The following is a 16,672-nucleotide window of genomic DNA, read 5'->3' on the forward strand; positions in this document are numbered from 1 at the left end:
GGAAAAAAAAAAAAAAAAAAAAACAAAACAAAGCAAGTTCTTGGAGGTGCAGCCAAATTAAATTGTTTACTTCCAATTCTCAGCACAGCATTTGAAAATTTAGCTACTGTTGTCAGATATCCTAGGATATAAATATAATTAGTAACAAAAATTTCAATGATTTCATTTTTCTGAAAATATCACTAGATACTCTAGAAAAGATCATCCAGAGAAAAAGTTATACAAATTGTTTGAAATATTGGATACCAAGTAAAACATTCTTCAAGTAATCCCAGAATAATCATTATTAGTCATCATTTTCATGCATAAACATGATGTTAGTAGATTTACACTAACATGAAAATTATTCAGCACCTGAACATTATAATTTTTACATATCAAAGTGCAAATAAATGAAATAATTTATAGACACATAAAAAAACAAAATAAAAATAAAAATAACGGTAGAATACATGAAGTCCAGAACATGGACTAAACCAGAAGCTTATATGTTAACAACTTGCTGAAAGAAAAATTTTACGAACGTGTTGTTATCGATGGTCGCCAATTATCAAGGTCAACACTTTGTGTTGTAGGCAATATAACAATAATATACTTGGAAGGCCAAAAGTCTAAGTCCAACGAGTAGGATTGGGGACTATACGCCTTAATCAATTGAATTTTGCTCAAGTTGGCAGCACCTAAAGTTAAGTTTGAGGCCTACTGTATTTGAAGAACTCTTAATGACCTAGGACTTCTACTATACATTACGTATTACACATATATATAACAAACTAAGTTCATCAAAGCGTGATCAAGCAATTCACATAAACTACTTCTTAATACTTAAAATATCAACTCGATGTGATAGTTTCAATGTTCAAAATATATGTAACCAAAAAGAATAGTAGAACTTGAGATTGCTGTACACTGACCTCTTCAAGTAGAGGAACTAACATTCTTGAACTCAAGAGACTAAAAGATCTTAAAAAGTGATAAATGATGAATTGGATATGTTTCAACTGCTACACATATAGATTCCGAGTAAAAAATTTCATGCAAATGCTTGCTGACTAAAGGCCCACGTGCACCCTTTGCCACAAGCACATCCTTCTTCACTCCTAGGCTGCTAATGCTAGCTCCCTCTGCCAAATTTTCAGAAGCATGGTCAAATTCAACTTTGACACAGTTAAGAACGCCCCAAATAGAAGAAACACACGATCCCAGAAGTCTCAATCAACATTATTAAAGTCCCAAATCATTAAATTAAGCACACTTTGAGCTGGAAACAAAAGAGAATAGCATCGGTACTTCGCAGCTAAGACTAGCAAACCTCGTCTAATGCGTACACGAAAGTTCATGGTGCCTATTTTAAACCAACCCGCCAATATTAGCGACCAAAAACATGGGAAAAGAAAACTAACCCACTACACTGCCAGTGAAGAACTCACACGAGCTGCGCCTTAGTCTCAGAACTATAGAGATACACAGAAAACCAACTCCGAGAAGCAGGACAGTGACAGGGATTAAGCACAGATATTGGCGCCATACAAGTCAAAGAAATCCATTTGAACGTAAGAATTCTGCTTTCGTAATCGCTTCTCTGATTAAACAGATAACAGGAACAGAATTTAATGAAATTTAAGGCACCCACGGAGGATTCTCTCTTTTCGTCTAGCTCTATGCGTCTCTGGTACTGAAATTATGGCTCCAAAACGAACCCAATAAACTGAAACCCGCAATTAGCTTCGTAATGGATCACGTGAAACATGATTTCGCTAACTGTTTGGTGCTTGAAGAAAAAAAGGAAAACTCAAATGTCGGCCAAAGTGAATCAGAATCGAAAATTGAGGTGCAATTTCTATCGTCTTCGTTTAAGTAATCGACCCCTAACTTTTTTCCCTAAATATTTTCACTTCATCTTTATATTTTTATTTTATTTTATTTTTCCATTTAATTTTCGTCCTTTTTTTAATTTCTTTTTAACTCGAACAACATTTTTTCAACTCAAAACACAACTTAATCATTTAATTTATACCATTGAATTAAGTAAATATAAATTAATATTTTAAGGTTTATAAGTCTCATAAATTTATTTTTTTATTTTTAAATAATTCCCATCCCTCCAAACTTTAAAAAAAAATATATAAATATTTTAGTTTATTTGTATATAATAGTATTTAATCATTACATAATTTCGTTATTATTAATTTAAAATCAATTATTTATTAATTTAAGTATGATTCAATTAGTTAAAATCTTATATTTTAATTATTTTATCAAATGTTTGAAAATAGTAGCGGTGGCACGGTTAATATCAAAATTAATTTAAATATAATTTATAGGCTTTTTACCTACCAAACAAATTGGTATAGTAAATAAATTAAGAAATTATATTTGTTTTAATAATAAAAGGGTAATAAAATTTTAATTATGAATATTTTTTTAAAATAAAAGGTAAAGTTATTTTTAGAAGTATTTTCCATTTTTATTTTATAAGTATTTATTTTAATTTTCCTAATGCAGACGTCATTTTCTTAATTATTGCAATAGCAATTAATGATATTACAAAGCCCAACAAACAATAATAAATTGTGTATTATTTATTGAATTTAATTTTGATATGGGTAGATATGACAAATAAATTGTACATTTAAATCTAATTTTAATATTTAAACCGATCTTAAATTTTAAAAAAACATAAATCCCTTCTCACCTTACTTTTATTTATTTATTTATTTATATATAATAAAATCTAAAACACAAAACATAAATATAACCGCGTAAGTTTGCTGTCAATAGATATCATCTGATTGTTATTGTCGGTCTTATAGTTTTACCTTTATAAGGGAATGCTTCGTTCTTTTCTTCAACCAAAGTGGGATCTAACAATCCATCCCTTGGGACCTAGCGACCCATTACGACCCATTATGTATTGTTACCAGTCTCACAGTTTTATGAAATGTTTCGTTTCACTCTCCCATTAACGTGAGACCTAACAATCTACTTATTTTGCCACTTCTAGTGGGTCGTGTCCTCTCCGGCAGACAGTCAATTTTAGCTCATTAAATATATTCAGTCTACTTCACGCGCTCTCGGTCGCCATCTTTCTTCCTCTGTGCGCCAATAGTCGAACAGACCAAAATCAACCACCATAGGCCAAAAAAACAGGAAGCGATCAAAACAAAAACCTTGCCGCGCACAATCCAAATCGATAGAGGTAGTCATAAATTCATCCCAAATTTTGTTTTTATCTCTAGAAAGATTCCCACTCGAGTTTCGAGAGAATCTCTGCGAATTCCTTGCCTATTTTGACGAACATAATGGCATCATACAAGCTCCTGGCATCTTCCAATTCGCGAAATTCGGATCTATCGCGAGGTTCTTCTTCTTCTTCCTCTTCTGCTTCTCTTTTAGGATCCCAATTTCTTTCAAATCATCTGAGGAATAATGACATCCCAACTCGCAATCGAAGCCATAGTCGTAGCTCAATGACCGTCGATGGCTTACTTGGCAATGGGTACGATTCCAATCCCACGGAGTCGTCCATTCTCTTGGATGCCCAGATTACTCTTGTTGATTCCCATAACCCTTCTTCTCTTCCCATGAATACGACTACAACAACCACCACCACCACCACCACTAATTCCTCTGCCGTCATTGATAGCAATCACAATACTTCCTCCGGTGCGGCGCCCAAAACTGTGGATGATGTGTGGAGGGAGATTGTTTCTGGTGAGAGGAAGGACTTGAAGGAGGAGGTTGCTGACGAGTTCATAACCCTCGAGGATTATCTCTTGAGAACTGGAGTCATGCCTGTTGAGGATGTCAAATTGCCGCAGACGGAGAGGCTGAGTGGAGGGATTTTTTCGTTTGATCCAATTCCGGCCAGCACATTTCAGGCATTGGATAAGGTCGAAGGATCCATTATTGGATTTGCTAATGGGGTCGATTTGATCGGTAGTGGAGGAAGTGGGGGGAGAGGCAAAAGAGGGCGAGCTGCTTTGGAACCTTTAGATAAGGCTGCAGAGCAAAGACAGAGGAGGATGATCAAGAATAGGGAGTCTGCAGCAAGATCAAGGGAACGGAAGCAGGTGACTGAATCTGCTCTTTATAAACAACTTTCATTTCCAAATTCTTGTTTGATTCTATATGTTGGTGTGATAAAGTGTTTGATAGTGTACTTTTTGAATTTTTTTGGTCTTGGGATCTCAGGCTTATCAAGTGGAATTAGAATCGTTAGCTGTAAGACTAGAGGAGGAGAAGGAGCGGCTTTTGAGGGAAAAGGTACTCTTTTCCCCCACCACCCCCAAATATTCATACACATGAGAACATCAATTTTCTATTCCACTGGATTTGGGATCTATTTTTTTAATTGCTTGCGAATTTTAATCGCGTTCCTTGAGAATCTGTAAAACGAAGCTGCGAGACCGATAGGGTGAGGGGCGAAGCGGACAGGTCCGCCCCCATTCGAATTGAGAACCTCATGCAGAACGTGTCACTGGGATTGCTTTTCTTCTTATGCAAGCTACAAGCTATACATTATTTTGATCCAAAGAGACCTTATAATATGTTGGACCCTTGCCTTTTCTTCCTCCATTTGATTCCTTTTTTCTTTTTGTATTTTCCTTATCCTTGAGACCTCCCTGAAGTTTCTCTTTATCAATTTCACTCCAATTCCCTGTTTTTAGTTTCCAACAACAACAAAATAGGATATAATTTAAACACATTGGTTCAATGAATTTCTATCATGTTATTGAATCAATAATTCATCATCCTTGCGGTTTATGTCTTTCAGCTCGATCTAACTACAATTGGGCTGCATCAAATCTTTTTTCTTATGTTAATATTTTTGTTATTAGTTTATATATTAGATCATAAGCCATTTTACAGCAATGCATACTGAATAATCATTTGTTTGATTAGGACTAACGCTGGATCATTTTCAATCAAACTTATTATTTAGTGCCGAGCATTCTTGGTTTGCTGTGTTCGGAGGCGTAATTAAAGTAGGATTAAAATTGGTGATTAGAGCTTAAAATTCTTGATAAAATCCAATTAGCTTAGCGGTAATTGGCAAGATTGGAGGTTAAAATCCTCATTTGCCCACAAGAATCAGTACATGAAATTTTAATGAATTTGAAAGAAAGTGTTGCCTTTCTCTTTCATTTTGTTTTTATGGTTCTGCGCTGAGTTGTAGATCTTTAAACTTGTAGCCATGTAAACAGAAGACTGTTGTCTGTTTGTAGTTGTGTTGATTACATATTAGCGTTTCATAATTCTCTCTCTTTTGCAGGCTGAGAGGACTAAAGAGAGGTTCGAGCAGGTATTGATTTAAACTTTGATCCTAGTGTTATTCTGTAATGAAAGAGTTTTTGCGTTGAATATTATCTTTCAGCCCTCTTGTTGATTAAAAATTCTGTTGTTGAAAAGTGACGAAAAATTCTGTATGGACAATCTCCCATCGTCTAGCCTTCTTTAGATTTCTAATTTCTCTTAGAAAGAAGTTTATAGTACATCGAAGGATAACTAGCGTTCATTAGAAACTAGAAAGCCACAATATCTTTCACTACAAGTTTTGATTATTCACTGGCTAAAAAGAAAGGTCTTAGTTATTCCTAAGAATAAAAAAGAAAACAGTTCTGTGAGCTTCATCAAGTGCTGCAATATCAAGGTGTTCTGGAAGTTGAATAAGAGATTAATATTATGCTGCTTCTTACATAAATTTGTTTTGATTAAAGAAGTCGTAATGTAAGATTCATCTATATATAGTTTGCAAAATTAAGGCTAAGTTTGGCCTTTAGTATAATACCGAGGATGTAAGTTTTTGTAGTTTAGGGGGGTTCATAGCAAATGATTTCGGTGTCGTTGATTTGATTATTTGGTTCTTTGTTTTTGCTGTTTGCATATATTTACTTAGGTGTGAGATCCCACATGGGTTGGGAGGAGACCGAAGCATTCTTTATAAAATTGTAGAAACTTCTCCCTAGCAAACGCATTTTAAAAGCCTTGAGAGGAAACCCGAAAGGACAATATTTGCTAGCGGTGGACTTGGGTTTGGGCTTTTACATAGGGTCTATTTGAAATGACCTTCATAAGAGCTTTTTTAACCATTTAGGAAGTCGTTCCAAACCGACCCTTATTAATTTAAAAACTTTTATGCATATACTTGTCTTCATCTGTTTGCTCAACGTTTTGGTTTTGATTCCATGGTGACGAAGTCCAAAGTTAAACTACATCATAGGTATTTACATGGTAATGATATATCCTGGTCTGATTTTTTCCTGGCGCAGCTAATGGAGAAGGTGATTCCTGTGGTAGAAAAGCGACGACCCCCACAAGTAATTCGGCGAGTTAATTCCATGAAATGGTGAACTATTGATTTTCAACAAGACAGGTTCAACAGGCAAGGAAGGCTGTAGGAGCAAGAAGAAGAAGCAGAAGCAGAAGCAGAAGCAGAAGCAGAAGAGATAGACGGCATAGTATTAAGAGTGATTGAAAACATATTCTTTGCAGCTGATGATGGGTGAGGAGCATCAGAGGTGTCTGCTGCAAGCAAAAATGCCGGCGATCACAATCCTTTTACCAAACAACAGATTAACAGAGACAAAACTAACACAGGATATATGAAAGAAGATGATGATTTATAAAACAAAGTGGATCAGAGCTAATAAAGCTATACAAAACTTTGAGGTACTCAACTCTCTGTCTCATTTTCTGTTTTTTGTTCAATGCATGAGAGAGTAAAAGAGGAAGAAGTTGAGTTGAGTAGCAATTTTATAGCATCTTTTTTAATGGTTTTGTTGGATAGAGGAGATTTGTTATAATAGTTGGTAGTATAGTTTGGTGATATTAGAGGTATATCATTTTTTCCCTCTTAATGTTATATTTTTTTTAGTTAAGAAAAGACTGTTTCATGTAATTAAGAATATGGTATAGTAATAATTTAGTCTATACTCGAGTATTTTATCTATCTAGTTTATGACATTATGATCAACGTTCTTTTATTGCTTCAAGTTAAGTTTTTATATAGTGTGACCATTTTTAAATGTCTCTAAAGAATAAAATTATTGGTTCGAATTTTAAATAGAAATTATGAAATGCTGATAACTTAGAAATAAAGATTTTGACTCTATGAATAGCTACCCATTATATTAATAAAGATTTTATTCGATTTTAGTTAGAATCTTGTTTTTTTTTTCCTACTCATTTTAATATACTTCTGAATTTAAATAGTAATATACTTCTGAGTTTATTTTTGAAATATTTATGCATAAGACTTATTTAAATACAATTATTAATATAAATTATAGACATTAAAAAATAAAGAGCATTTGTCACAATCACTTTTATTTTCGTTGCAACAAAACAGAAGACATTTATTGTAAAAATTAAACTCTACAAATCCTGATTGAGCCTCGAATTACCTTTGCGATAGTACTTTTTTAGTTTATTTTTAAATGAAATCAAATGAAAATATGTATAGATTATTAGAACCCACCCTTAATCCATAAATGAAAAGGAAAAAATAAAAAGATAAGGCCATTCCATTTCGACAAAAGACCCACACCCAAGTTCCATAGCTTTGAGTCTACTATCCCGATCATGATTTTCCTACCCCCAGAGGAAAAAGTCCTTCCCTTTTTGGCCGGTTGTGGGCGAGGAGGGATTCGAACCCCTGACACCGTGGTTCGTAGCCACGTGCTCTAATCCTCTGAGCTAGAAGGCCCACCCTGTCTCCATCGAAACTATTCCTGGAGATACCCTAAAGAAAAGAACCTTTCCTCTTCCCAGCCATTTGCCATTTATTAACCATCGAAATTATTAATTTTTTGAATTTTAATTAATTCAGCCAAAGATTATGATAAAATGATTTGTTTCAAACATATATGAAAATGGTCAAGATTCCACGAGCATGCACATTACACACAGCACTTTATCATTTTAATATTTAATATCAGATAGGGCCAAAAATTCCCCAAAAAACAAGAAATCCCGAGAATTCAATTCCTAGGAAACATCTATTTTTATTTTTTATTATTTACTTTTGCAGCAAATAATAAATAATAATTAATAAATGGGTTAGAGATCAAATTAATCTAAATCCTCTTTTTCTCATCTCATTTTAGATTCCTTAATTTCAAACTTTATTAAAATATATAAATGAAATATGACAAAAAATACCTCTCTCTCTTTTTTTTTTTTCTTTTTTTTTTTTTGGGTTAAAAAATATAAAAATAATGGAAAAGGGAAAGAAAACATAAAATAATGCCCTAAAAATGCATCAAAGTATGAGCATCATGAGCTTTGTGTAAAGCAAAGATTAGGTAATCTATAAACAAAGGTAGAGATTTCAAGAAAGGAAAGATAAAGATAACATTATATTATATCATATGGTTTTAAAAGATTAAATAAAAGTCTTGAGAATGAGGTAATCATTTAAGAATAATAATCCCCATCATCCCTCTTTACACCCACTCAAACCCTTAAGAGTATTTGCTCTTGTCCCGAGCAAATCAGCTAACTAAAACAACTAAAACGACACATGTACAAGCCTCTAGCCCCGCTCTTAGAATACAGTTTCTAATGACATAGAATTTGAAAAGCAAGGATATCCACTAGCAAACAATAAGTAACAATGACGACATTCATAACATATAACTTGGATAAAAAGAATTGGCAACTAGTTGTATCCCTCATAACACATTTTGAGATAATTACCCCAACGTCGTAGTTCGTAGCTAAGTGCTCTAGTCCCTTGAGCCGCTCTCTATAAGAACGATAGACGTCTTAAATACTAAAATTGAGAAGTAATTTAGGATTAAAACGTTAAAAAAAAGGAAAAGGAAAAGGGAAAGTTCCGTTGCAGTATTGTTGATGCCCAATTTCTCTTCTTTTTCTTGGAATTTCTATGGCGTTTTTCCACAAACCAAAATCATTACAACTTTTACTGTATAAAAAAATGCATAAAGTGCACATTCTTCAACATTTTGTCTGTCATCCATTCAAAGCTTTGGCAATGGCAGAGCCCCCAACACTTACTGTCATTTCCACTTCACCTTCTTTCCTTTCTCTCTCTGTTTTCAAAACTCCAAGTTTCAGAAGAACTGAAAATTTAAGAACATTTCTTAAGGAAGATGAAGGCGAAGACGAAGATCCATTTATTAGTGGTTGTGTTCTTCTGCTTTCAAGCGTTGTTGATTCAGCTTTGTTGCTCCTCTGCTACCATTGTTGTTGATGGAGTTTCACAATGGAAGAATCCCTCTGTTCATATTGGAGATTCCATCAGTAAGTACTTTGAAATATATTAATGTTGTCTTTTTTTGAATGTCTTGCTCTGTTTTCTGAATCTTTTTGCCTTTTTTCTTTGGTTTGTTCTTAGTTTTCAAGCACAAGTTTCATTATGAGCTCTTCATTTTCCACAATCAAAGGGCTTTTGATCTCTGCAATTACACTCATGCCACACTTCTCAGCAAACCCAATTCCACTGTATTCATGGTATCTCTCTCTCTCTCTCTCTCTATCTCTTTTCTTGAGTTCAAACTTCGATGTATCGAGTCGAAGTCAGATGGTAGATGTCTAAACGATTGAGTTATGATCAGGTTGAGGGAAGGAACTTGAACTGATCGTTCTTAAAAGGGCTCATTCCCCCATTTTTCTATGTGGGGTTTACAAAATTAGAGGAAATTTGTCATTTTTATCCAAATTCCTATATGGGTTTTGAGTTTCCACTCCTTTTAGTGGAAAATTTTCTTCTTTCCCCAAATTTCCATCTGGATTTTGAGTTTTTAATCGGATATCTCTGTTTTTGAACTTTAAAATTCAGTGGCATCCATCACGGCTTGGTGTTTTCTTCTTTGCCTTCAACAACGGCTCTAAAAGCTCCTGCAATGGCTCTCAAAAGCTAGCTGTGAAGGTCACTGATTCAGCCCCACCTCAAAGTTCCCACCTTTCTCCACAGAACCCTCCAATGGCAGCTCCAGCACCGATTTCCGGCGGAGTTCTGCCGTCTACTCCGGCTTACCCTTGGCCGTTTCACCCTCGGCAGGGAGCGCCGTCGCCGAGTCTCCCTCCGAGTGAAAGTTTGCCTCTGACAGTGCCGGAGAAAGGTGGAAGTCTGCCGTTTATCAATAGTAATCCGGCGGTTCCACTACCCACCGGCGAAGTGGACACTGCCACTATTCGCCCGTTGCCAACTTCGGACCATGGAACACATAGGGTACCGTCTCTCTCTCTCTCTCTCTTCATAGGGCTAAAAAGGTCATTTCAAGCTTATTCCTTTCTCGTTCTAATTACTCTTAAAAACCTGAATTTAATTACCTCAAAGTTCCAATCTCCATATTTCAACTAATAATAATAATAATAATAATAATAAACAATACCCAAATTTTGTTCTTCCAAAGTAACTTCTATGTCACTGTTAAAAAGTTGACAATTAATGGTTATTTTTTAAAAAAATTATCCTTCTTTATCGAATTTTAAAAAAATTGGGCAAAAGTCAAAAAGAGAAAAGGTGATGCTTGATTGAAGGAGGGGCATGAAAGGGGAAAAGAGAAATGGGTGTGGGTTAATTTTATGGCATGATGATGAACTTTTTACCCTTCAATTTCTGTCTTTCATGATTGGGATTTCTTGCTAATACAAATCTCTTTGTATCTCAAAATTCAGGCAATCATGGGCTTTCCTCTTCCACTTAAATTGGGTCTAATTTCAACCTTCTTCTTGCTGCAATAAACAAAAAAATGAGAGATTTTTAGGGTTTAGGGTTCCTTAGATGTGATGATTTTGGGGGGGTTTTCCCAATTTTCGTGTAAAAAAAATGATGATGCTATGGTTGATGATGATGAGATATAATCAAATCAATGCATTTGGCTGTTATATTTAATATTAAATTTTGGCATATGCTCCTTTAGCTATATGAAACTTCTCTCTCCCACTTAGATAATATATTTTAAAAGTAACATTATGATGTTGGCCATATTTATGTGTCTTTGAGCCTATTGTAATGGAGAGGGCAGGTAATGAAACAGGTTGTATATGTCCTTTCTTTTGCTTTCGGCCTTTAGTAGGCTGGAAATGTTATTTCAACCTTAAATGGGTTAAGTTGGAGGTTTTGTTCTTCTTTTTTAGATGTTAGAACAAATACTTAAGGTTCGAGATGTTCTAAGTTTAGGTTTTCTTATGGGTGACCCAACTCGACCTGTGTATTTGACTCAAATCCGTCTGATGGAATCTGTTGATGACATGATTACATAATTGATAGTAGGTCTCGAGTACTCTATTAGTGTTTCTAAAGATTTGATCCTCTAACCTTAAGTAAAGAAGAATATCTCTATTACCGTTTGATCGGGGCTTAGACATGGGCGGTGGATTAAATGGACACTTAACCACGTCATCATAGTTGCAATGAATTCCCTACCTATATATATCTATTCCTTCTCTTTTCAATAATGGTGGAAATGGACTTTGAAATAGTCCTCCAATCAAGACTATGTTCTTCCCCTTCTTCTTATGTTCTTCCCCTTCTTCTTAACATTCAAGCTAGTAGGTTAGATCATAGGTTATAGGTTATCGTTGAGAGAGCAAGTGAATCAATTGTCAAGCTATTCTCACTTTGACATATTCTAGTTCGAATAATTTCCATGGTTGATCAAGTTTGAACCGTACCGAAGTAGGTTAGGTTTAAAGGATTTCTAGTTGAAGTTTGGTATCGTTTTTACCACAAAGTCGAGTTCAAAACTAAATCCAACACAACCTTTTTTCTTTTTTCGAGCCAACGTCTAATAATTTAAAGGCAAAGAACAGAATAAGCTTTCGATCCTTTTGGTGGTCCATCAATGACTTTTAATTATTCAAATTCATGACAGAAAATCATATGCAAAGTAACCTAACTTGATTACTCATAAAATAAAATAAAATAAAAAATGAAAATAAAATCCCAGGTCAACACTATTCTCAATCTTTTCCCTATTTCTCCATTATATCTCATCCATGGAGATGCTATTTGCAAAGGGCCAAATCCCAGGTCAATGCTATTTGCATAGGTACAAAACAGGGAATAGTAGCTCAAAATTATGGATGAAATTATTACAAAGCTCTATTATTAACAAGTAATTAGTCATTTTCCTCGAGGGGTCATCTTGCATTGGTTTATCGTCTAATAATTTGGTTCATGATTCGAGAACTTATTGTAGGTCACCTAGGCAAAATGTTCCAACTATAGGCTCGCGATACATACAAAGTTCATTAAATTCCGGGTCTAAGAATCTTTCAAGATTCTGAATGAATGGTCAAATTTATAAACATAAAACCCCAGGCGTCTTTTCATGCCGAAAGGATATGATTTTTTGGTGGGTGGCTCTACTCCTTTATCATGAAAAGAATATCATGAACTAATGGTTAGCAGAAAAGAGTGAGTTAACATCAAAGAGGATGAAGAAAGGGACCCTGTCCCATGATTTGTAGGGGGCCGTAGCCAGTTCATCAACTGTGGAGAGGATGATAAGGGCTACCCCAAAGGGTAGAATCAATGAGGAATAGAAGAAACCAGAATTCCCAAGATGTCAAACCCTATAAAGCTGAGGGGCCTAAGTGGGGTTCCATAAAATGTCAACTTTTATCAGAAGGGATCCTATGGAAAGCAGAAAATCCAGCACTAACAAGAATTGAGTGAAGGTTTGATTACAATGAATAGCAGAAGTCAAACTCTACCCCAAAAGAACGACCTCGGTCATCGGTGGAATTCGATATAGTTTCAAATTTCACTAGTCGAGAAAGATTGAAAAGATTGTACTTCAACAACAACCAGCACCATAGAAAAAGATGGAAGATTTTAGATATCGTGCATTGTAGAAGTCAAACTCTACAAAAGGAAGGACACCTTGGTGGAATTTGATGAGAATTTCTTGACTTAACCAGCTCCAGAAATAATCTAATGAAGTTTAAGTAACAGTACACACAGACATACTAGAAGCACAGAACAAAGCAAGGCAGAGGCAGAAACACAAAGAAATGGAAGCAGTGAAATCAATCCAAGAGGGTTATGCTTAAACAAAACAGAGAATTGTCATGACTAAAGCATACGAAGAACCAGACAACGACCATTAACTGTATTGTGCAGAGAAGGCCTTACCTCCATCCTTGATGACGAACAAAGCGACTGAAAGCTCCAACTCCCAGTCCAAATCCACTCTCGGGAGATATTGCTCTCTTTGGACTTTCCCTCAAAGTTTTTAAAATGCATCTGCTAGAGAAAGATTTCCACACCCTTATAAAGAATGTCTCGTTCTCCTTGCCAATCGATGTGGAATCTCACTGGAGTAACTTTAGGATTAGCACTGTAAAAAAGGTGTTGTGGAGAAAGGAGACAGTCAAACGGAAGAAGATAAAGTCCAAACATGTTGGTTAGGACAATTTTTCCAAGTTAAATTAAGACTTTGACTAAAAGTGTAGGAATAAATCTTACCATTATTGCTGACCAAGTAGTCAACCTCTTTCTCTTTCCTTCAAGGGACAACATCCACGAACTTGGCAGATCCTGCGGAAGACCAAATCAAGATCAGATCTCTGTAATAAACTAACCAGTAAGCTTATCAATTTGTCAAAGCTTCCACCCAAGACCATTAAAAATCTGTCAGTAACAATTTTCAATGGTGACAGACAAGGAACATGACAGGCACCTCAAAGTGTAAAATCTGGACCACCATATCCTTCATTGTAGCCACAGACCAGAGTGGTGCAGGATAGTTTCTCCCACCCTATGGGGCAGCTTAACAAAGTTCAAACAAACTAAAAACACATTCATTCATCTGGTCAGAAACAAAAAATTGCGAGTTCGTTTGAATAAACACTTTCATTCATCACTAATTCAAAGGAAGAAGAAAAAAAAACAATGGGTATGACAAAAGGGGCTGGTCAAGATAGAAGAAGACACCTTTGAAAAAGTAATTTCCCAAGATGAGTGTTCCACTTGAAAAGAGTTCCTTCTTTTCAGTATATCAAAAGGTCATCCAGACTTAACATAACAGGCGAGGACAAGAACTCTAAAATTTTCTCACAATTTTTCTTAGAACGAAGAGCGAGAGAACACGAATCTAGTGTCGAAAAAACAAATGAGACAATTGACAGTAATGTCATATTTTGCAGCAGAATTAGAACAAAACATGGACCAACAGACAACTTTGTAAGAATGAACAATACATGTCAACAATGGGCTGATAAATATGGCATTTGTGAAACAATGTGACATTACCAAGGCCACCAGATGGAGAAGATCCATGCCAATGTTTCCATATCCAAATTTCTTTACACAATATACGCTGAGTAAATAAATACAAAGAGTCCCCTCACCACTTTATAACCTTCACTCTCTTCTTCATATTTTCATCCTCTCTTCTTTCTCTTATTCCTAGAAACCATGAAAACCAAAGTAGAACATGTTCTGAAATTCCGACAATTCTATACAGAATGATTCGCTCGTCCTAACGAGTCGAGCCCTTCAGTCCTGCTGCGAACAACCCTGTGAAAAGCTTCCCTCACCTGCCGTTCCAATGAGTCTAATCCAAAGAGTGATTTTGCTTTGTTCTGAAATTCCAACAATTCTTATTCAGAATGATTTGCTCGTCCCAAAGGGTCAAGCCCTTCAGTCCTGCTGCGAACAACCCTGTGAAAAACTTCCCTCACCTGCCGTTCCAATGAGTCAAGTCCAGTCCTCAGAGTATTACAAACAGTAGTTAGCTCTTGCACTCTCTCTCTCAGCTCTGCTTCTTTCTCCTCGGCCAATGGGAACTGAGCTGTGTCGGCCAAATCATTCATGAGACGCGTGCACTTTTCAATCTGATGAATCTCCTTCAACAGCCCACATGAGTTCCTTCGATCTCGCTTCTTGGACTCCTCCACAATTCGATCATGCAGTTGAAGTATTGGAACCGCCCATGGGAAGTTTCGGGACAAAGAGAAATGAACCTGCAAACCCCGATCCTGGCAAGGAATAGCCGCCACCAACGCCCACATTACAAACAATAACACCATGTTCATGGTAAAGATAGGAACTGCAAGCCCATTTGTAGCCAAAAGCTCAGTCGCTTTAGGGGCCGCCAAATTGTTACCAATCGATTGCAGCTGCCTGGCGGCCGACCACGATCGTGAAACGCTCCACGAGAGCGATCGGAAGTGGCCCAATGACCGTGGATCCTTCGAGGCATTGTTCCGTCCGAAAGAACGGTTGCGGTGGGCTATAGCAGAGGCATGCGAATCTTTCTCATCAAGCATACAAATAGCCAAATCGATGAGGGCCTTCTTGGCGCGACGAAATTGACCCTCGCCAAGAGTCTTCTGGTGATTACAATTGTCCAACGCACTGAGAACAATCTCCAAAAGCTTCTGCCATTGCCGAAGCTGCTCAATCCCATCACGAATCGCATTACACACATCAAGCGCCTTGACGGTTCTCTCCGAGTAATCAGCAACCAAACGGTCCAAAGGGGGTTTAGAGATTTGAGATTTGTGGTTGATGAGAACGAATTTAAACTCCTCCTGGCAGCACAAGAAGGAATCCAGAAGCTTCTGAACCCATGATAAGGAAAGCAACTCATCAGGACCAACCGAGGCAAGGTCCATGAACCGCTCAGCAACTTGCCTCTGAAAGGAGTCAAGATCCTGCTCCTGAGACGTCGGAGAACCATCCATTGCGTAAAGCTGATCTCGCCGAATACTCTGAACCGAACGTCCAATGTTGGTACAAGCAGCCGACGAACCCTGATAATCTGTAGCTGGCATCCTCGCACAGAGAAACTCCTTTTTCACATATCACGCACCAGAAACCCTAATCGCCAAATTCCTCAATCCAACAAACGAAATTAAATACCTCGATCGACAATCAATCAATCAGTCAATCAATCCCCTTTCACCAAACCAAAATTCAGATCTCCAAAATGGATTTCCCCCCAAACTCAATTCAACGCCACACCCAACACCCACTCGGCTAAATCAACGCCAAAATTTTGAAAGCCAGATCCAAATTCCACCATTCAAATCGAAGAACAGAGCTGAGAGGGAAAGAAGGATCGAAAGAGAGAGAAAAATGGCGACTGAATTGAAAATTTTTAGAAACGGCGATGATAGATGATGACGATGAGAGAATGTTAGATAAACAAAACCTAGGGGACGCCCCTTTTATTGGGAGAACTGACGACCGCGTGTCTCTATTCGGCAGTAGAAACAGACGACCGCGTGTCTTAGTACATTTTTTCTCTTTTGCAAAAATACCCTCTATATTTTTTGTAATTTACAATATCACCCTTCATATATTTTTAATTAAAAATTATTTATATTAATCTCAAATAAAATTAAAACATGAAATGGTGATTTAATCTTTAAAATTAATTTTAAAATTGAAAGAATATTAAATATTTTAAATTCACCCAAAAAATATTTATTTATTTTTAATGAATATGATATAATTTAAGCTACTATCCTTATAATATCTAAAATATGAATGTGAAATCCATCAAACTTAGACAAAGTAATTAAAGATCTTAAAGACGGATTCAAAATACTCCACCTATATATATATATATATATTATTATAAGTAAAGAAAATGCATTTATTAAACTTAAGACGTTCAACCCATCTTTTAAATTTTTATTTTTGATTCTATATTATATTATTACTTAATTTCAATTTGACCATTGG

General features: G+C 36.0%; 4 protein-coding genes across 6 annotated transcripts in view; 2 read left to right on the top strand and 2 right to left on the bottom strand.

Annotated features, from left to right (window-relative positions):
- LOC111489150 (sterol 3-beta-glucosyltransferase UGT80B1) overlaps positions 1–1,840 on the bottom strand; it is a 10,674-nt gene extending 8,834 nt beyond the window's left edge. The window contains exons 1-2 of one of the 2 annotated variants that reach the window (XM_023137222.1): positions 1,404–1,836; positions 915–1,124 (exon numbers count right to left, since the gene is read on the bottom strand). The gene's annotated coding sequence lies outside the window, so the exon portion shown is untranslated. Of the gene's footprint in view, positions 1–914; positions 1,125–1,403 lie in introns of both variants that reach the window. The other variant, XM_023137223.1, reaches the window with a different exon arrangement.
- A 1,246-nt stretch (positions 1,841–3,086) lies between these two features.
- LOC111489152 (G-box-binding factor 4-like) lies at positions 3,087–6,933 on the top strand. The gene is made up of 4 exons (XM_023137224.1): positions 3,087–4,073; positions 4,195–4,266; positions 5,276–5,305; positions 6,273–6,933. The coding sequence occupies exons 1-4, from the start codon at positions 3,303–3,305 to the stop codon at positions 6,351–6,353; spliced, it is 954 nt and encodes a 317-aa protein (XP_022992992.1). The 5' UTR covers positions 3,087–3,302; the 3' UTR covers positions 6,354–6,933.
- A 1,607-nt stretch (positions 6,934–8,540) lies between these two features.
- Positions 8,541–10,897, top strand: LOC111489093 (uclacyanin-3). The gene is made up of 4 exons (XM_023137128.1): positions 8,541–9,267; positions 9,362–9,477; positions 9,806–10,198; positions 10,648–10,897. Exons 1-4 carry the CDS (start codon positions 9,117–9,119, stop codon positions 10,711–10,713), a joined length of 726 nt encoding a protein of 241 aa, XP_022992896.1. The 5' UTR covers positions 8,541–9,116; the 3' UTR covers positions 10,714–10,897.
- Positions 10,898–14,094: 3,197 nt separating this feature from the next.
- LOC111489091 lies at positions 14,095–16,166 on the bottom strand. Of its 2 annotated transcripts, XM_023137123.1 has the most exons (2): positions 14,662–16,166; positions 14,095–14,517 (listed from the first exon to the last, which is right to left on the bottom strand). In XM_023137123.1, the coding sequence occupies exons 1-2, from the start codon at positions 15,754–15,756 to the stop codon at positions 14,437–14,439; spliced, it is 1,176 nt and encodes a 391-aa protein (XP_022992891.1). In that variant the 5' UTR covers positions 15,757–16,166; the 3' UTR covers positions 14,095–14,436. The 2 variants fall into 2 exon arrangements, with proteins under 2 accessions (XP_022992891.1, XP_022992890.1); XM_023137122.1 differs by having other exon boundaries at positions 14,095–16,164.
- Between the last annotated feature and the right edge of the window lie 506 nt (positions 16,167–16,672).

This window comes from Cucurbita maxima, unplaced genomic scaffold (assembly GCF_002738345.1).
Source record: "Cucurbita maxima cultivar Rimu unplaced genomic scaffold, Cmax_1.0 Cma_Scf00014, whole genome shotgun sequence".
Lineage (NCBI taxonomy): Eukaryota > Viridiplantae > Streptophyta > Magnoliopsida > Cucurbitales > Cucurbitaceae > Cucurbita > Cucurbita maxima.

What these genes read in the sequence shown, in the direction of transcription:
- LOC111489152 (XM_023137224.1), top strand. Translation starts at nt 3,303, where the DNA reads ATGGCATCATACAAGCTCCTGGCATCTTCCAATTCGCGAAATTCGGAT. An exon ending in GATCAAGGGAACGGAAGCAG is followed by an intron (nt 4,074 to 4,194) that starts GTGACTGAATCT and finishes TTGGGATCTCAG; the next exon opens with GCTTATCAAGTGGAATTAGA. An exon ending in CTAAAGAGAGGTTCGAGCAG is followed by an intron (nt 5,306 to 6,272) that starts GTATTGATTTAA and finishes TTCCTGGCGCAG; the next exon opens with CTAATGGAGAAGGTGATTCC.
- LOC111489093 (XM_023137128.1), top strand. Translation starts at nt 9,117, where the DNA reads ATGAAGGCGAAGACGAAGATCCATTTATTAGTGGTTGTGTTCTTCTGC. An exon ending in TCATATTGGAGATTCCATCA is followed by an intron (nt 9,268 to 9,361) that starts GTAAGTACTTTG and finishes GTTTGTTCTTAG; the next exon opens with TTTTCAAGCACAAGTTTCAT. An exon ending in CCAATTCCACTGTATTCATG is followed by an intron (nt 9,478 to 9,805) that starts GTATCTCTCTCT and finishes TTTAAAATTCAG; the next exon opens with TGGCATCCATCACGGCTTGG.
- LOC111489091 (XM_023137123.1), bottom strand. Translation starts at nt 15,756, where the DNA reads ATGCCAGCTACAGATTATCAGGGTTCGTCGGCTGCTTGTACCAACATT. An exon ending in TTGACTCATTGGAACGGCAG is followed by an intron (nt 14,518 to 14,661) that starts GTGAGGGAAGTT and finishes TTGGAACGGCAG; the next exon opens with GTGAGGGAAGCTTTTCACAG.